The following is a 21,522-nucleotide window of genomic DNA, read 5'->3' on the forward strand; positions in this document are numbered from 1 at the left end:
TGGATCTCCTTAGAATTTTTTTGCCATTGTTCTTTAGGCCATGTTGATTTGATTATATGGATGACATCCTCCGGGAACTCCAAAACTGATGCGAGCGAGCGAATAAAAAAAAAGTTTGGCCAAAAAAAAAAGTTGCCTTCAGTATGAAATCAAAGTGGCCAGGAAGGTTGAACATAGGACTAAACACACATAGTATGGTATACCAACAGTTAGGTGTAGGGACCAGTACATCATACGGGTGCAAAACATTTTTTTCTTCTTGGACCAATCCGAAAAAAAAACAGACCTCAAAAAAACAACAGAGGAACAGGTTTCGCCAATTACAAAATGGACACACTATGTCGGCAGCCATTTGGGGTCTAACCGGGGGGCCAAGAAGACAACAAGAGCGAAGTCAAGTAGAGTTTATAGTCAATTGTACCAAGTTTCTACAGTCAAAGGTACAGAGCCTTTATTACATGGAGATGGGATTTTAAAATGCAGTCCAATAATCCACCAAACAGATTCCTTTGTAGCAAAATTGACCAATTACCATTGTTTTGAGTATTGCCAGTTCTCAAGTTTCCACAGACAATCAGGTTCATGTCCGGACCTGGAAATGATCGTCTGGACCTGAATTTTCTGTACTGGTATCTCCCCCAACCAACAATAGATTTTTTTTTTCTTTCTGTCCTTTCACATCATATTCTTTGACTTTAGATTCATTTTGGCATTCTATGGCATTAGCTATCTGTTTTCTGATACTTTTTTTTCAATCTACGGAATATTTGTGTTCATTTTACAGCTGCTTTGCACAATTTATTGTGTGGTCGAAAACTTTTTTTTTTTGTGGAAATGGCCGAAAATTGGTGCGAGCGCGGATGTCATCCATATAATCAAATCAACGTGGCCTTACTTGAAAAAAATCGGTGTGGAGGTGAATAAGTGGACACAAAACCATGTTGATATTTCAGTAGTTATGATTACACCTGGACTGGACTGGATACACATAGGAGGGGTCGAGGAGGAAGAGACGATGGGAGAACCATGGATAATTACACATACATTGTATTGTTGTAATATTAGATAGGTAGTTCTGTTAATTGCACTTTATACACTGTTGCTGAAAGGGAAAATTTACATATTAATACTAGATGGATTCATTGCCTATGTATGTATAATATTAACATAATGCCGAATGGAAAAATTGTCTAAGCCAATCAGGGGATCGCTATGCCATGGATTAGTAAATCAGTATATTGTTAGCAACTTGTCTCTGTTTTTTTTATCTACTCAAAGGGAAGGTCGGCGTGGGTTATGTTTTATGTGCCCATATTTATATTAGTTTGCTGTTGGGAATATTAATAAAGATTATTCAAAGATAAAAATGGGACTTACACAGACTTTGGACTGAACAGCGCCGGTGACTACTTGTACACATTATAAACTGACCATGAACCGAATCATCCGTCTCCCGGACTCCTTCGGTAAGCAAATCCATATTTACTCAAGACCGCCTAACCACCGATACACAGAGGGTCCACAACTCAGGGGACAACTCCCGTTTCCAAATCCAAATACAGTGGAAGCCAGTTAATTGCACCTCGGATAAACGCACACTTCGGGTAATTGCACGGAATCCCCGTCTCCCATTCACTCCATTGTTAGTGACTTCGCTTATCTGCACGACAAAAATCACCAACGCCGGATAATTGCACGAAAATTTGTCAAACATGGTCGACAAATTGACTGAAAATGCGTGCTAAAATCGTCAGACACGGTACAAATAAGCCGTTAACGGCCTTTGTGAAGTCGCTATAATGATAACATGTATGAAGTTGTTATTGGGATCAAAAGAAAGCGATATTCTGGGGTCGGCACCATGACGAGACGCCCGCCCGCAAAAGGTCGTCAAAGCCGGCATTACGATTTGGCAGACAACTTGCTATGACATACTCAATAACAAATGTTCTCTATCTGTCCATTGTCAAATTACGTAATTAGGGTCGCGGGGAAATACTTATGCAGTGGTTTTATGTTCTTGGCAGCCAGTCGGAAACCACACAGCGACTCGGGTCCTACAGACGGACATAACACTCGCCTTCGGCGGTGCAGTGCTTTAGTTTCGTGAACAGGAAGCTACATAACGTATACAGTAACTTACTTTTAGTTTCACTTTCCAGTGCATTGCAGTACGATGTTTCCTGAAGACATGTATAAGACGTCCGGAGCACAACAGGTACAACACTACTGCAACACGCAAATAAACTGTGCGTTGTACTACCTCCCATACCACCTCTCGGCCCCTCCGACCGTGGTGATGCGGTCCAAATGACCAACTCCGCATTATCGCACACGCCGGATAATTGCACGAAATTCGCTGGCAAATTGGGTGTGCAATTAAGCGGCTTCCACTGTACTTATTTAATGGATTTGGAAACGGAAGTTGTCTCCTGAGTTGTGGACCCTCTGTGTATCGGAGAAACAGACTAGAAAAACTGGTTGAACATGAATTCACTAACACATAAGGATGATCCTTATGAGTTGGTGAATTCATATTCAACCAGTTTTTCTAGTTAGCTGTACTTCTATTGTCGTGAATGAATTGTTTTGCCAGTGAAGACTCGAAAGTAAATTTCCATTTTTTTTCGGTTGAAGAGATTGAATTTTGAGATTGATTGTATTTGAACTTTATGTTGTAGTATTGGCTCGTTTTGCTGCTTACTTCTTGTAATGCTGAGTTAAGTCTCATCGAAGTAAAGTATAGCTTCCCCCAACTGTACATTGTAGGACTGTCAAGTAGCTACTGTTGCTTGACAACGGGTGCCATGTTTGACAACACAAACCCAGGCTACTGGAGGTCTTCTGGGGAACGCCAATGTGATTGACAACGTTATAAAACTAAAGATGTAGAAACAGCGTGGAATTTACAGAAAATCAGCGGAAGTTTATTATTTCCAATAAACTGATGATTTCTATCGTCCGCCATCGGCTAGTCAGAGACGTTATTTTCCCCCGATTAAACGTTATCAATTACCACCACGGAGTCTGACGGTCTATTTCAATCTGGTAATTAATGTTCGCAAAATATGCTTTGGAAGAAAAGAAAATAAGGACACAAAATGCTAGACCCTTTGTGAGACAATTTGTAAAACACCTGTGATAAAAGAGGGGACTATGCATTCTCCAACAGTATCAATACACAATATTACAGTACTTTATTTGCTGTTAATTTTAGCAGTACATGAACATCGAATAAATAAGGATGTTTCTCCTTAAAAGCTCCTTAAAACTGCCCTAGCAACGGTGTCATACTGTTGAGGGGAAACCATATCATTAATAATTTATGATAACCTTAAATCAATATTTTCAAACCTTAACAGAGTAACCTCTGCCCCTGTGTGAGGCGCGTCGATTGGCTTACACACCAGTAGAGTTTACTCATGTCACGTGAACTGTTAACTTATCTACAATACCTTCCACTGGAATCAAAGTACAGCGTCAGGGGGAGTTTTATTGGCTTCATTATCAAACCATGTGATTACACAGATTTTGGTCGCTGCTCGATACTACCTGAAGGAATCAAGCATCCAGCTACAGAGGGGAGGCAAACAAGTTGAGCGGAAAGATGTGGAGTGTAGGGCTTCTACTTCTGACCGCCATTTCGTCAGGTAGGTTATCATTACACTAATGATTAGGTCATTTCAAAAACTTCTCTTAAAATATTTGCTAACCCGTGCATAGCCTCCGTCGCAGATGTCCACAGCGGTAGATAATAACTCCTTTCCCCGACCAATTCCCTCCTGGCATAGAAGCCCATGTTAAAAATCGCACCGCTAGGGAAGTCTGCGAAAGCACCCAACCCGCCACAGCGTTTCAAGGTGGGCTGCCACGGCCGGCGTCTATATCATAATGCCGCTATACGCATAGCAAGGCTGTAAAGATGGGACACATCGCCGCGAGTGAATTATCTTCAATAGCAGGTATGGCCAAACGTACTCTGAAAAGGGCAGGAAAGACCCGAAGTGACCCGTATACCATCGTTGTCCGTGAAACAATGTAAGCAATCCGTCTATCGTTAGTACAGTACTGTAAATGCATTTAAGTTCGCGGGGATTTAATTTCGCGTTAGCGGGAAAATGGAGTTTTCGAGGTGGTTTTAAGTTCGCGGTAGCGCCATAGACTGTAATCGAAAACAATGATTGAAAAATTTTCGCGGTGGTTTTAAGTTCGCGGTGAAATGGGCACCGCGAAAACCGCTAACATTAATCCACCGCGAACATTTCTGCATTTACAGTATTTGACAATATGCACGTGTACATTCAAATTTTTGATTGTGCTATAAATGCTTTTGAACAGGACGCAAAATTATTGCTTAGTAAACATTTCTAGCCACGGGTTTTAGAATCCATAGGAGAACAAGGCTCCTATGACAGTAGGTAATTGCAATGCTTGCCACCTAATATTTGAGATAATGCGAACACACTACATAATTATGTTGAACGCTTCCAGCCGTCACACAGTATATGTATGTGACTCCCAAGGGTTCCACGTTTCACAAACATACAGAAGACAGGAGACCTTAGCACAACAGTAGAATAGAAGTTACCGTTACATCATGATCTTTGTTGTTATATGTTTGATTGTTTGTTATAATTTATGTTGCATACCTGGTAAACCGTTCTATGGCGACTAAAACAGCAGGTTTGTACTGAAGAGTACAAGCTGCATATCCGGACAGATTTAAGATTTGTTTGGCCCACTTACACCGGGAAGGAACCCTATGGCTATCCTTATGGATCAGAGTGGTTCTTTAATGTCTCGAGGTGTCGCTCTCCTCAATCACGGGACCTCTATCTAACGTCCTAACGTTATAACCGAGGGACGTTCCACACCGAAGCTATGCAGTCATTTTCATGTGACTGTAGTGAGGAAATTCGTGTGAAGTGCCTTATATAATTTTCCCAAAGGCACAATGTCGGAGCATACATGTCAGAGTACGCGATCCAAGGATCTCTAGGCATTCAGACAAACACCTGATATCAACAGGCACACATTTGGACTATAATTTACCTTGTAATAAACGTTTATATGTTGCATATCGCTACATTTATGCTTTATATTGAGTTTTTGCCGACAATATGATTCCGTAGAGCCATGCTGTATCAAACACGTGCTGCCAAACTTTGTACTCTGGCTTAGATAATCTTCAAGGTTACAAATCACGAGATTGTTTACCAGCAAACAAACTCGATCCGTCGGATCTTGTGATCTAAAATGATCAATATGTTGAATATGTTCCGTAACATCATACATCTACTGTTGGTACGTTTGACAGTTTGACAATGCGTCCAACAAATGGCGCGTTTTGTTAAGTTAGCTACCTGTGCACGTGGGCACGAATAATACGCGTTACGAATTGCTTTGCAAATATTTGTGTTAAATAGTAATGCATTCCGTCGCGTCAACACATCCTCGTAGCAGTCTAAATGACTCGTTAAGTGGTTTATGTGAACAAGTGAGTTCGTACAGATATACATGTGGTAATTCAGAGTGTAATACATGAGGCAAACTCAAACGTGCGTCGTGTTGGCGCAACGGTTAGGCTGTTTGGCTCCAAACCCAGAGGTCCTGGGTTTAATGCCACCAATATTGTGCCCTTGGGAAAGGCAGTGGGAGGAGAGGGTCGGGGTCCGCCTTCGAGTGCCTTGTCGTAGACAACCCACTAGTGCTTCCCTTGTGGCCTTAAAAGGGGTGTGGGAGTCGGTCTACCTTACCAAGCTTACTGTTCTTTGCCTTTGTACACGTGTAAAGTGACTGTTCTATTCTATTCGTAGTATTTGCTTTGAAATATTTGTTTTCATGATCAAAAGATAGTGATAAAATAACACACCGACCCTCCTACACTAATGTTTGTCAAAGGTGATTATCCCACGACCTACTAGACAGACTAACACAGGTCGATGTACCAAACATGAAAAAAAACTTTGTCTTTGATGGGACTACGGTCATGGAACTTGTACCATAAGTATCGAATATATAGCGACGTCGACGATAGACACATTAAAGATTGCCATTGTTTAGATAGATTCATGTTAAAGCTAATTGATTTTCCAGCGACTACAAGATCACCGATACACTTAGCCAAGAAGGAAATGTTTTCTGTGACGTTTGTAGGTGAAGTTTTGTATGTGCCTTTTATTAAATCTGTTAGCGAAGTGATCTTATGGCTAGGGTTGGTGACGTAGAATTGAAAGGATTCTGGGTTCGAATCCCTAATACGTCCCAATATTGTACCCTTCGGAAAGGCACTTTACAGCTCCGTCATTTGACACAGGTGAGGATAAGTAAATAGCTTCGTCCTGTTGGTTTAGTTTGCAAAGCTGGCGGACTGGCGTTTAAGGCCATTAAGGAGAGCTATACCCTGAGCACGTTATAGAGCCCTCCACAGTCAATACCTTCGCCAAGAAGGTTCTGTTTTGCCTTTGGGTAGCGTTTATATGTATGTATGTATGTTTGTATGTATGTATGTATGTATGTATGTTTGTATGTATGTTTGTGTGTATGTTTGTATGTATGTATGTTTGTATGTATAATTGTATGTATGTATAATTGTATGTATGTATGTATGTATGTATGCAAGTGGGACCGCGTGGCACGATGGGGAGCGCGTTGGTCTCAGGCCCGAGAAGTCCCGGGTTCAAATCCGCTTGCCGTGTCACCGATCTTGTGCCCTTGGGAAAGGCACTTTACACGACTTTCCTCACCTAACTCAGGTGTAAATGAGTACATAGCTGCGGCTAGTGGCAGTGACAGGCCTTTGTGTGGTGGTGACAGGCCATAGGCCATAGGGGCATGTTCGGGCATGACGCACCCGCCATGACACACGAGTCAGGGGTAGGAGGAACCCCTTGCATCCTTGGTCGGAAGTCCTCCTAGGAGATGGAAACTCCAAATAATAAACCTGCATCTGCTGGGGCCGTCTTACGTGGCAAACAGTTCTGTCCCTGTAGGACTTAGTGCGCCAGTAGACGAGAGGGTGGAGAAGGAAGTGCACACCCCTCCTTCACCTTAAAAAAAAGTCACGTGCAGGCCAGGCAGACTGGTCGTCTAATCAACCTTGTCTGCCTACCATTGATCTTCGGATACGAAGAAACAGCCATCTTCATGTATGTTTGTATGTATGTTTGTATGTCAAACACCAGCATAACTCGAGAACGCCTAGATGTATTGACGGGCGTTCGTCATCCGATTTGCACGATCAGCACGATCTGCATGCGACTTTAAATTTGTAACGAGCTCTGCGAAGTCAGAGATCACCGGCGACTTGTCCCTTTATATGTAATATGTTAAGAACATGTTTCGCTGCACCGCGACCATCGTACGACCCCTGAAAATCGCCGGCGATCCTGAAAAATCGCGAGATTATCGTGAGAACATTGGACGTCTTACTCACGAAAATGTCTTTCGGAGCTGGCAGAATCGCGGTCGTCCGATCGATTTTCGCGTAATGTGACAGGGGTATAATCACGATTTGTTGTGTTAGATACAGGTGCTTGGAAAGAAGTGCTAGTTTTGAAATTACAGGGCGTTTTTGTAATAAAAATTCAAGAGGATAACCAAAGAAAGGAATAAAGGATTTTCATGATTATTAAAAATAAGTAGCTTAGACAAAGATATCCAAAAGGAAATTGAAAGATAGGCAAAATAAGGGGCATTTGCATAAGTAATGAAAAAACAATGTATCCCTTGTCCTGGACATGTCATTTGGCCTTGACATTTGGGTGTCAGACTCCAATAAATGTAATTTGTAATCCTGGGGAAAAGATTGAATAATTGGGTCAGGCTGAAGAAAAACTAGTGGAATCGCAAATGGGGTTTAGGAAGAGTTATGATGTTTTAGATAATTTGTTCTGTCTAAATGCTATGGTGCATAAATATTTATCAAGACCAGGTGGACGATTCTATTGCGCATTTGTAGATTTTTCCAAGGCCTTCGATAATGTTAATAGAGGGTATTTGTGGATGAAATTAATAAATGGGGGAGTAAGTAGTAAAATGGTTAAATTAGTTCATTCACTATATGCCGAAGTAAAATCCTGTGTCAGACTGAAGAGTGAGATGAGTGAGGTATTTACATGTAATAGAGGGGTAAGACAGGGGTGTATATTATCCCCCTTCTTATTTGCCTTCTTTTTAAGTGACTTAGATGATTATTTGTCACAAAGTGGTTGTAGAGGTATACAAGTGGATGATGTTGAAATTTCAAGCTTAATGTTCGCGGATGATCTAGCCTTAATTGTGTGCCGACTCAATAGTAGGTCTACAAAGGGTCCTTAATGCACTAAACAAATATTGTTAAAATGGCAGATGACAGTAAATTTAGTTAAGACTAAAGTGATAGTTTTTCGGAATGGAGGTAAGTTAAGGCAGTCGGAGAGATGGTTCTATGGTGGAAAGAAATATAAAGTTGTAAGCACTTACAAGTACTAATGCATTATGAACCATCTCTTCTAGGGGAAACTGGTATAGGGCTCAGGACACGCTTGCATCACAGGCATCCAAAGCAATTTTCATACCCAAGAAGAGGATCCACAAGTTTGGTGTATTATCCCCAGAGTTAGTCTTCAAATTGTTTGATACTATGATTTTGCCTATTATGATGTACGGGTGCGAAATTTGGGGGTTCCATCCGTGTAAACAACTAGAAATAGTACACAATAAATTTTGTAAGTATTATCTAGGAGTTAGACATAATGCGTCAAATACAGCAGTTAGAGGAGAATTAGGGAGACATCCTCTTTATATACAGAGACAAATTTGAATTATTAAATTTTGGGTAAAAGTGTTAGAGATGAATGAGAATAGATATACAAGGAAATGCTACATATTACTGTACGAACTTGACCAGGTGAACAGGAAGTCCTGGTTAAGCCAGGTAAAGCAGCTGCTGATTTCTCATGGTTTGCAAGAAGCATGGTATGGCCAAGGGGTAAGTAACAAGGAAGTGTTTTTGAGGTCCTTAAGAAAAGATCCAAACTACAGGCAACTCAAATATGGATCGATGGAATTGAAAACACTAATAGGCTAGAAACATATTGTATAATCAAAGACAGATTTTTGACAGAAAAGTATCTGAATGTTATCAATGTTTTTAACCACAGAAGAGCACTAGCACAGCTGAGATGCTCAGCACATGGTCTACGCATAGAAACAGGTAGGCATACAAAGGTTGACAAACAAGATAGATTATGTCCACTATGCGAAGAAGGTATCATTGAAAACGAATATCACTTTGTAATGCAATGCCCATTTCTTCATAGTCTGAGAATACAACACCTGCCCAAATATTATGCCACACGACCGGACCCACACAAGTTCAAGGAATTAATGTCAGGTCCTACTATAACTTTGATTAGACAGCTAGGAAAGTTTATTTAAAATGCCTTCGCTTTAAGATACAGACATATCAATGATCAACAATTAATCAATAAATCAAATGGTGTATTTGTCAGAACGGCGTGGCAGCCAAAGGCTGAATTGTGCCCTCTTTGCAAAACAACTGATGTATTACAATACACCATCTCGTGCGTCACATATTGTTACACAACATCATACATTTAAAACAATTTTAAAAGCATTCACACATATTGGATTAAAATAATGTATCGGTGTTAAAATTATGTCATAGGTTAGAATCTAATATCGTCTAGATCACTTCATGGAATTGAGAATGCGCAGCAATGATGGGACTGGGCTATTGGAAAACCTAACAGTTCTGCATGTTGGTACTGCTAGCCTATTCGAGTTTCTTAGTGACCGTCCGTGCGTTAGTCCCCTGGGAGCTGGTACTAACTCAGCAGTTTTTTCAGAGGCTGCCATGCTGTTTGCGAACCTGGCACACAGGTTAGCTCTTCTGCTAGAAAGTCTGTCTAGTTTACATACACCAAGTGCCGTGTTGTAGTCTGTGTAGTTCCTATCCAGAATAATGCGTAGTGCCCGCTTCTGCACACGTTCGATGGCTGTCGTTTGCTGGCTTGTTAGACTATGATGCCAGACAGGTACGCAGTACTCCAGAACTGGCCGGATAAACCCACAGTATACCGCGACAAGCCTTCGAGCATAAAACAGGCCACGCCCCAAATGCAACCACAAAGTGGAAGGTCATGCAAGGTGTTATCTACAACACGGCAATCGCGTCTTTTGGCAAGAAAGGCCGGCCCAGTCAAGACTGGTTCAACGCTCACATCTCCACAATGGAGCCTGTTATTGAGGCCAAACGCAGAGCCTTCATAGCGCAGAAAAGACGCCCCACTAGGCAGACACTCACAGCGCTCAGGACTGCTCGTAGCACCGCACAGCGTACTGCCACAGAGTGTGCAAATGACTACTGGCGACAACTATGTGTAGGGATACAGCCGAGCGCCGAGTCTGGAGACCTTCGGGGAATGTACAACGGCATCAAAAAGGCTCTGGGGCCAACTGCATAAAAGACTGCCCCTCTGAAATCCTTGTCAGGGGAAAAGATCACAGAGCGTAAGGAGCAAATGGATAGATGGGTAGAGCACTATTCTCAACTGTACTCACGTGAGACGTCAGTCTCAGACAGTGTCCTGAACAGTATGGATGATCTTCCCATCATGGAGGAACTGGATGAACTGCCAACTGTTGAAGAACTTAGCAAAGCTATTGACTCTCTCCCATGCGGGAAAGCACCAGGCAGTGACAACATTCCACCCGAAGCCATCAAGCAAGGGAAACCAGCCCTCATCCAGCCACTGTACGAGTTACTCTGTCTCTGCTGGGAGGAGGGGGCTGTTCCCCAAGACATGAGGGATGCCACCGTTGTAACACTTTATAAAAACAAGGGTGATCGAGGGGATTGTAACAACTATAGAGGCATATCGCTCCTAAACATTGTCGGAAAAGTGTATGCTAGAAACCTTCTCAACAGACTGAAAATCCTGGCTGATCGTGTGTACCCGGAATCACAATGTGGATTTAGGGCAGGAAGATCGACAACCGACATGATCTTCTCCCTACGTGGACACGTGGATCACGCAGGGAGGCTTAACGATGTTGCACATGGTTTTGAGTTCCTTATACCAGGTGGCTGGGTTTTCTACCTTAAGCTGCTGTACCTTGTCCACGTAGTGCCTTTTCTTTGCTCGTTTTATGTCTCGTATAACCTTGTTTCTGAGTCTTTTCCATGTGTCTTCCTTCCAACTGTGGAACGCTTCTTGGCGTCTATGGATCATATCCTTGATGGCTGGCGTGATCCATGGTTTAACCGATGAATGGATGTTCACAGCTTTTATGGGGAAGAATTTATCGATGTACTCAGTCAGGGTCTTGTAGAAGAGTTCTGTTTTTGTGGCGGTGTTGGTGGCATTACGGACTTCCTGCCAGTCATGCTGGGTGATCCATGTTCCGAAAACTCTAACATCGGAGTCTTTGAGAGGTCTCACTACACGACGATGGGACTTGTTCTGCACACTGGTCACTTTTGGCGACCAGACCACGGAGTTGTGATCACTCAGACCAACTGGTGCGCCTACAAGTGGTGCATCATACAGAGAATGGATGTTGGTAATGATCACATCTAGCACTGCGTTCCCTCTTGTTGGTCGGTCTACAACTTGCTGCGGATAGTTACCTTGGCAAAGGCGAGTCGTATCGGTCCGATTTAAATCCCCAAGTATAACAATCCCGATGTCAGGATGCTTAATCCGCAGAGCGTCGGTCGTGTTGATGAGATGGTCGACAAGAAGGTCCTGGTACGGCGAATCCGGGGGTATGTAGGTTGCACAAACTGCAAGTGACGATACAGAGCGAGGAAGTTGGTGAGGGCGCAACCACACCCAGAGACATTCCAGTTCTTCAGGTACTTGAACATCCTGGATTTCTCGTGAGGGAATGTTGTGGCGCACGTATACAGCTACTCCTCCTCCTCGTCGGTCCGATCGGCATTTCAGGAATGCCGTGAATCCATCCATGTTTGTCAGTTCCCTTGCATGGTCGGTTGATGCCCAGGTTTCACTAACGACCGCGACGTTGGCTCCACTGTCCGAAACTACGGTTTCAAATTCGTCCATCTTGCTGAGTAGGAAACGTGCATTGCAGAGGAAGAAGCTCGGAGGGTGTCGGTCCTTGTTACGCTGTTGCATCACGTTGACCGGGTCTTCGCTCCTTTGCTTCGCAATGACATCAATCAAAACACGGGGAGGCCTGCTATTGTTGTTTACCTGGAGACAAGGAACGTCAGGAACGTGGATCGGGGCTTGAACACCAGACAGCTGGCCCGCAGTACTCACATTGCTTTCCTTGAATCCAGACTGGAATTCCCGAACTGATTTATATGTGGTAGGAGGAGAATGATTGAGTTCAGGCTTAGATGTTTGACATTTGCATATGTTATCGGTATAGGGAAGAGTCGGCTTACGTTGGAAATGTCGACCAGCTTTATTCCCTCTTGTTCTGGTCCTTAATCTCCAAAGCCCGAGGTTGAGTAGGTGTTCTTTGAGTCCTGGACCTACCGGTAAACGTGCCTGCCTTAGTCCTCGGAGGTAATCCATGGAATAGTGAAATACCGTTCGCGACCATGACGCCATTGTTGTTCTTTCAGAACCACTGATGCCGGTGTCAGAAGTCAGGGAATTCTAGTCCAAGGGATGGCACACTTGCTTAAGATGAGTCTCTAGACATTCTGGAGACATTCACATGTAGTGATCATGTCCTTACAGCTCGGACAACACTTAAAATATTACTAAAATACATACAAATCGGCGGAAAGGCCCTAACCCGCGGCTGCCCCTAGAAGCGCCACCTATAATGAACAACTCTTTCTGTCGTCCTTGTCTACTTAACCTTTGTCCTCCGTATTTTATTGATGATTTACTTTGTGTCAACGTGCAATTATTTTATTTGACGTAACTAAATGTGAGGACTATAATCCTTGTATTGTTTTTCAGATTTCTTCTGATTTATTTATTTATTTGAAATGATTGTTGTATGTTCCACTTAAGTTCATGTCATTGTATAGTTTTATGATTTCACTTTTGTTCAAGAAGTTGTACATTAATATAACTATATAACAGCTGGTTCTGCCCTTATATTGATCATATTTCATTTCATTTCATTTTAACTAATGTACAACTGGTCGTTTTGGTTTATTGGTTTCATATGTAACTTGTGTCTGATTATTTATGATTTTATTGTTTTGTTGAGTGTATGTCTATGTCTATGTTACAATGATATGGCCCATTGGCGGCAGAGAGCAAATAAAGACTAAAGGTATGTGATAAATAATGAAAGCTCTATACGTGTGACGAGTGTAAAATAATGAAAGCTCTATATACGTGTGACGAGTGTAAGTTAGTTAAGGGTGAACACGCATAGATTGTGTAAATGTGTAATTCATTTGCATTCGGTATGAGGTCGCCGAACTCTAGTTATTGACTAAATTTCATCATTTCTGTATTTTATTCCATACTAGTTTTATATTTCTAGATTTCACAGCTGAACACTGTTACCTTTTTTTGAGGTGACCCTTCTATACATGGCATACAAACACGATTCCCTGTACTTGGTAGGGATGTTTGGATTGCCCTCTTCCTATCCCACTGGCCCTGTGGTAAAATACTGTCATGTAAGAGCAAATTATTAATCTATCTTACAATTTAGAAACTAATCCCCATGTTTCTAACATCTTGAAATGCAGTAGAAATATTTAGACTCTCAAAGAAAGTTAAATTGTTCAAAACAGTTACTTGTTTCAGTTATAATGTTAACGTTACAAACGTTTTAAATGTTAGAACAAAAGGCAATAACTACCAACAATGTGTAATTCACTCTACTATTTTTCCATAGCCCGTGCTCAGACATGCCCGGATGGCTGGTTGTCATACCGGCAGTCCTGCTACCTCATAGTCGGCACCAGTAAGACCTGGCACCAGGCTAGACGAGAGTGTCAAACATTACAGGCTGACCTTGCAAGTCTGGCGACTGGCTTGGAACAGGTAAGCCAAAAGTGACACTTTACATCTTTTTATTACTCCTAATTGTCATTTGTACATGTCACACTGCTGTACCTCTCTTTTTTATTGTGTAATGTGTTTGTCTAATGGGTATTTATGTGTTGTTATTGTGGACCGTGTATGCAATGTAAAAGGCAATAAAAATTTAAAAAAACGTGATGGTCTCTGCTTCTATATCTCTATCACCGACTTGTATGGTTTATTTCTGAGCATAAGTGATGTATTTTGTGAACCACTCTCAGTTTTAAAATTATGATAGTAAATTTGTTGCACAACAAGTGTACAAGGTACAAAATATTGCATCTACTCTTAAATAACTGCGGTTCCATAACATATGGCTAATTTACCTAATACAAGAGTGTGTAGTATGGGACGAGAATGGTCTTACATTCATTACAGGCACTACATTCTGACTATTGCGTATTGCTCTTTAAGATGAGACGAAACTTCTGCAAAACCAAGATTTTGATTCAGATATAAAGATATAAGTAATTGCAGCTTTTATCGCTTTCAATTGTTAATCATATTTTGAGTAAGAACAAATGACTGAAAATAGAACTACTTTTTCGAAATTTCTATTTAATCGATTGTATCATTTGATGGATTGCAAACAAAAACATACGAAAACAGATCAAAATCAATTCCAAAATCAAAGAAGAAGATGTGAAAGATATATTGTTCGGTATACAAAAATCTGTGCATTTGGTCATTTGTTTATTCTCCATTTGCCGAACGTATTTTCTATTTTTTTTTGCTCGCTTGAATTTTTTTGCGGTTCCCATCTATATGATTGGATGAACATGGCCTAACCCGAAAATTATGACAGAAATAATGGACAGAACTTGAATACTACTGGCCTTAACGTTCATCAAAACGTACCGAATATCAAGGCAATCCATTCGGGCATTCTCAACTTACCTTGTTTACATACAAACAGACAGACACACAAACACACGCACTCTCTCTCACACACACACAGAGAGAGAGAGAGAGAGAGACGAAAACATAATTCAACAAAAAGAATAATTTTGTCGTGCTGTAGGTTTGGATGGGCCTCCAGATACCAAATATTAACGGCCACTGGATCGGACTTCACGACATTCCACAGGAGGGCAGCTGGCAGTGGGCTGACGGAACGCCGTACAGCTCTACCGTAACGTGAGAACTTATCATATCATCGATGGGTACTCAATGTTAGGGTTGAATACTATCTTATATATTTTTTTTATTGTTCTTATGTACATATCCGGACGGAGCAGGTTATATGTCTGTCTGTATGTCCAACGCCATTCAGGCTATCACTATGTGCATGTCTGTTATGTTGTGAATCAACTCTGGCTCACTTGTCTACTTGTCTGGACGTCACTACAACAGGATGTTAGAGCAGCATCTTCTCTGATCTAACTAGTATGGACCTAATCACTTGATGAAGTATCATCTGCCAAAAATGCTTTTCTTGTTTATCTTGTTTTGCTTCCTCACAGAAAATACATCTTTCAGGAAGAAAATTTCTTCTGTCCCGAAGAAATCTTAGAAAAATGTGCTTGTCCAAATATTTGCTTGTTAAGTTTGTGAGACGATTTGAGATTTGTTTTCTTGTATTTCCAAAAATGCTTTTTCTTGTTGATCTTGTTTTGCTTCCTCACAGAAAATTTACCTTCCAGGATGAAAGTCGGAAAAAGGGGGGAAATTCTTGTATTTCGTAAGAGTTGAATCTGGTTATAAAACAAGCAAGAATAAGAACATTTTGCTTAAATCTCTAGAAAAAGTTTTGTAGTTTCTCGTTTTGCTTTCATTTTATTCTACATTTTCTTCCTGCAAGAATATTTTCTTCATATAAGAATCGTCCATGGGGTAAGCAAAACAAGACAAAATCATTTTTGGCAGTGGATACATTTATTTACTATTTATCTATTCTTATCTATTATTGATATCATTTTGAGTCATCTATGTTATGAAGGGGTGATACAAGGAAAGGTAAACCAGTCTATAAACGAACATAATCTGAAGGATGAATACAAATAATATATATAGCAAAGTGGGTTACGTTATTTTCAAAATATGTTTTAGGAAGCACCCACAGCCCACTTCAGCCCACCTATTTAACATTTTCAAATGGGAAATCACAAACACACTACCAAAAATGATTTTTGCTTGTTTTGCTTACCCCGTGGACAATAGCCTCCATAGCAGGCTCTTTAGGGCCTTTTTTGGGCTCATAATACACTTTTCTTCTTCTTCTTCTTTGAAAGCCCACATTCTTCATATAGAATATTATGGCTTTTGGTGGTGCGCATACACGTCGGTTTACTTCTGTCTTATCAACTATGATCCGTTACACATTAGTCCATTTACCATGCCTGGTCCATCACCATTGAGCTGTCCGGGATTGTAGTAACTTGGATTATTCCGCGGCAGCCAGCGACTTAAAGATGTTAAAAGTCGCTGCCTCCACAGTACTGCACTGAAGGGCGTTCCAGTCCCTAATTGTCCTGGGTAGAAAGGAACCACTGCGGTATTGGGTTCTTGTATTTATCCTTTTCAGTTGTCGGCTATGCGCCCTCTTCTGCCTTGCAGGTGGTGAGACCAATTTGTTCTTAATAATGGGGCACTGGGCAGGGTCATGCTGGATTTTGTACAACATACCAACTCGAGTGAGCCTTCTCCTTTTTTCTAACGATTCCCATCCCAAAGAATCTAGCATATTTGACACACTAGAGGTGTTGTGAAAGCGGTTACAAGCGAACCGGGCAGCTCTCTGCACTGCTTCTATTTTGCTCGTGTTCTTCTGAGTGTGCGGGTCCCACACCGTTGCAGCATAATCCAAGAGCGGTCTCTCAAAAGCTTTATATGCTTTTTGAACTGACCTTGAGATTTCTCCTCAGAAAACCCAAGACTTGGTTTGCCTTGTTTACGGTGTTGTTTATGTGAGTGTCCCAGCTGCCGTCCCTGCTCATAGTTGCACCCAAGTACTTGGCCGAGGTTACACAATCAAGTACGTGGCCATGCAGAGTGTAGTGATGGGTCAGAACCCCCCCCTGCTCCTAGTCACCGGCATATAAACACATTTTGCGGGATGGAACTTCATATCCCAGTTTTCTTCCCATTGCTCAAGACGACGGAGGTCTTGTTGTAAGTGAGCCTGTTGCGCTGGCTCTGACACTACTTTATATACAGCTGTATCGTCTGCAAAGAGCCTAGACAGTGCCTCCAATTTGTCGGGCAGATCATTGATATAGGCCAGAAAAAGACAGGGCCCCAGAACTTAGCCCTGGGGGACTCCTGACTTTACACTAGTGTATGAGGAATAATGACCACCAACCACAACTGCTTGTCGTCGGTCTTTCAAGAAGTTGTCGATCCACGCTAGGGTGGGGCCATGAATACCATAGCGTTGGAGTTTATGTACAAGAAGACTATGATTTACTCGGTCAAACGCTTTCGCGAAGTCCATGATCAGTATATCAGTTTGTTTGCACGTCTCTAGATTTGTTGTCAGCTCTTCAACAAAGTCGAGGAGTTGTGTTTAACAGGAGCGACCTCTCCTAAAATCATGTTGGTTGTCGTTCAAAATGTCGTTAGATACAAAACTCCTGTTTCTACAGAGGAGCAAAAGATGGTGGTCAAAGCTGGTGCCAACTCGTCTGCTAGCTCTTTGAGTATACGTGGACTAATGCCGTCTGGGCCCCCTGCCTTGTGGTGGTTCAGATTCCACATAAGGTTTCTCACGCCTTCACATGTGTGTATTCGTAGAGCAATTACAAAGACAAGAATCTGTAGTCACAAACTAAATATAGAAGCCGGAAGATATTCTAAAATTCCCCGTGACCAGAGGTTTTGTACATTTTGCCCAAATGAGATCGAAGACGAACGTCACTTCGTTATGGATTGTTCTCGATATGATGATAAACGCACAGAGCTGTTCACATTACTTTCCACTTGCTCTAAAGACTTTGCTACTCTCTGTTCGATAGATAAATTCAAGTACATTCTGGGAGGCAATAATCCACATTGTGTACAAGTAGGCAAATATATCCACGATTGTTTATACCGTAGAACCAATAGTGTAAATGACATGCTAGACCCTTTATGTTGATGTATCTATACCTATAGATATCCATATATATGTGTTTAGTTGTACTATAAGTAGTTGTTACCTGCATGTATGCAGGTATGTGGGTATTTCAGGGGCGTGGGAACTTTTGGAAGCTGGGGATTTAGGTCGCTGTATCTCAAGAACGGATGGTGCGAGCACAACGATTTTTGGTACGTGGGTTGGGGGTGGTAGCTTGACACTCAGGCTTGATTTTGGGCCTTCTGGCGCTTGAACTTGACATTGCAGGTGGCATTTTTTGTGTTTTGGGGGCACTTTTGGCGCTGTGTGTCCGGAACGATACGCGCCATTGCGACGTTTTTGGTGCATGGGTTGGGAGCTGTTGCCTGCTGCCTAGAATTGACTTTGGACCTTGTCGCGTTTGAACTTGACGCGGCAGGTCGAATTTTGTGTCCGGGAGGGTTTTTTCCGGAGTTATATCTTCTGAACGGTTGGTGCGGGCGCAATGATATTTGGCACATGTGTTGGCGGCGGCTGCCTAATTCTCAATTTTGATTTTGGCGCCCTTGGTGCTTGAATTTGACATTCCAGGTTACCTTTGGTGCGGACACGGGGCGTGCGCTGTATCTCCGGAACGCAAGGTACCATCGTATTACCATTTGTTACGTGTTGTTGCTGGTGTCCTGGTGGTCAGGTTTGATTTTGGGCCTCCTAGTGCTTGAACTTGATACTGTAGGTTGACCCTGTTTTTGTGTGGTTGGGGCTTGATTTTTGGGCCTGCTTAATCTATAGTACATACAGGGTTAAGTGGTAGAAGCTTTGTTCTGTTTTAAATTTGGTATCGTTTGTTGCATTTTGTCACTGCAAAAATATGAGGAAATTGTTTTCCCCCTCTAAGCAACTGCTCATTGATTTTGGGGGTTGTTTGCTGGGTGTTTACTCTGACTACAACAGCTTTCTGAACTTTTTAAAGTTGCCAGCAGCTTGTCATCTATGAATGGGAATGACAAGGACATTTTGAATAGTAAATGTTGCTGTTAAATTTGGCTTAGGTACTTCAAGAAATTTAGGTTTTAGTTGGATGGATTGAATAAAAATATCATACCACCCTGAGGACTAACTGTTGCTGCTGGATGGGGGCTACCACTATTCATGTTGTCTATGGAACTACTGTAAAATCTTAATTGGTCAAATTATGCAAATAACCTTCCAGTGTCAAGTGTTATAGCACTCCAGAAATAAATCTTTAATGAATATCATTGCCACACTAAGGAGATTTAGCAGCTGCATTAGGTCAGTACATTGAAATAGGAAGATATCAGTACTGAATATATCATATGTGACAGAATAACTACAAGGGCCATCTGAGACAAAAAAAGGTAGGAAAAGTCGTCTCAACAACTTCAAGGTACTGTGGTTGGTTACATGCTTAAGAAATCCAAAACAAGTAATGTTCATCCATGCCCAAACTTACACATTCCGAAAATGGAATTTCAGACTTTTGAATGGTGCACATTTTCCAACCACGCAACCACGGACAAAAAGGGAAAAAAATACACAATAGGTCTACAGACACCCAATACATTTCATGCAGGCCTGAGGTCTACGAACTCTTGTTATACATTTAGACCTTACGAAAGTCGCTGTACTTTTGTCGTGTCAATAAAGATTGTCATATTGTGATGGTAATATTTTCCATAATAGGTACGTCTGTGTTTGTTATGCCTGTTTTATGCTCAAACTTCTCGGCAGTGTACTGCTTACCATTACCGAAGACTGATTTAATAATAAACTAGAGTTCAACGAACACATACCTTTGCCAAATAAACCAGGTTTGTTATGTAGAATGATGTCTGTAGACATAAATGTGTTACTCATTACATTTTATTTTATATGCCTGGAGTTGGTTCATAACATTTCGCCATTGCTTATGCAAATTAGATCCCTATGCAGATTAGATTTACATAATAATATTAAATTGTATCAAGCATCATTTGCATAATACATGTGTATTGATATTTCCTTCTTTCTTAGCTAAAAATGTGACAAGTTTGAAAGTCCTATAAGGAATGCAGAGGATTTACAAACTTTTCTCATTAATTATGCAAATTAGCAGTCGATTTGCATAATTATAATTCCATCATGTAAGTCTTCCCTTTGGCTATCTACATACCAAAAACCATGACGATCCGTCAACACGTTTATATTTTCTCATTAATTATGCAAATGAGGCCGTCATTTGCATAATTAATATGCATTGATATTTCTCTCTTCCTCATCTATATATGTGACAAGTTTGAAAGTCCTATCATGAAATGCAGTGGATTTATAAACTTTCCTCATTAATTATGCAAATTAGTTGCTGATTTGCATAATTGGTATTCCATTGTGTACATTGTTACTTGGGCTATCTACATACCAAAAACCATGATGATCCATCAACACGTTCTCGAGTTATTCTCGTCCAAAGTTTGAAAGGAAATCGGCGACTGCAGTTCCAAACAAGCCGCTAGGGGGTCCAAACTTAAAGCACTTACTCTCTGCACCAAGGGCTATCTACCACTCAAAAATCATAACAACAGCAGGTCCAGAACACGAGATAAAAAAAATTGAGGTTTTGCTGCAGTACCTTAGCAAGCCGCTAGGGGGCCCATTATCGCACTTGACCTTCGTTTTCCCGACCCCTACCCACCTACCAAATATCATTGGGATCCATCAAAGGCTTCTTGAGTTATACTGTTAACACACAGACAGACAGACAGACACACAGACTCACAAGCCTAAAACATAACCTTAGCCATTCTGGCAAAGGTAATAAACTGCTCATTTAGGACCTCTGCTTGTTCCTTGGGATTTGACGTGAGTCGACCATCTTTCTTGAGGGGGGCTTCTCCAACATTACTTGAGCGTTTGTTCTTTATAAATGACCAGAATCTTCTGTTATTTGGCCTACTGTCAGATTCCTCCTCAGTGAAAATGTCGTTTAAATATTTCCAGTAACTACGTCTAATCAGTTGCTGAATATTACGGCGTAAGAGCTTAATTTCATCTCTCAGTTTGGCTGAGCCAATTTTTTTCACTTGTCTGTATTTCCTGTCGCGGCGCCTAATGAGTTTGCGAATAGCCGGCGTAATCCACGGTAGGTTTGATTTGGGCTTTATTGTTTTGTGTGGGATAAATCTTTTGACTGCTGTAAGGAGCGAGTCTTAAAAGATTATCCATAGTTCTTCAGTTGAACAACTGTCACTCTTCTCTTGAATTTCGGAGCTAATCCTTGTAGCCTCAGCCCTGAGGTTTGACCAATCCGCTTTGGCATACAAGGAAATTTGGCGTTGTTTTTGTTTCTTTTTAGGCTATTTAAGGCCTTTTGCTGGCCATTTCTATTTGTACTCGGTCGCTGATTGCTGGCCATAGGTTCCCGAGTCGTACAACATCGATAACACCGCCGGAGGG

At 41.5% G+C, this 21,522-nt stretch overlaps 1 protein-coding gene across 1 annotated transcript in view; it reads left to right on the plus strand.

Annotated features, from left to right (window-relative positions):
- Positions 1–3,448: 3,448 nt before the first annotated feature.
- The window catches only part of LOC118411665, an 84,607-nt gene continuing 66,533 nt past the window's right edge, over positions 3,449–21,522 (plus strand). The window contains exons 1-3 of the mRNA XM_035814142.1: positions 3,449–3,650; positions 13,849–13,997; positions 15,058–15,173. Coding sequence (XP_035670035.1) covers positions 3,608–3,650; positions 13,849–13,997; positions 15,058–15,173 — 308 coding nt within the window. The 5' untranslated portion in view covers positions 3,449–3,607. The remainder of the gene's footprint in view (positions 3,651–13,848; positions 13,998–15,057; positions 15,174–21,522) is intronic.

Source organism: Branchiostoma floridae, chromosome 3 (genome assembly GCF_000003815.2).
Source record: "Branchiostoma floridae strain S238N-H82 chromosome 3, Bfl_VNyyK, whole genome shotgun sequence".
NCBI classification, from domain to species: Eukaryota; Metazoa; Chordata; class Leptocardii; order Amphioxiformes; family Branchiostomatidae; genus Branchiostoma; species Branchiostoma floridae.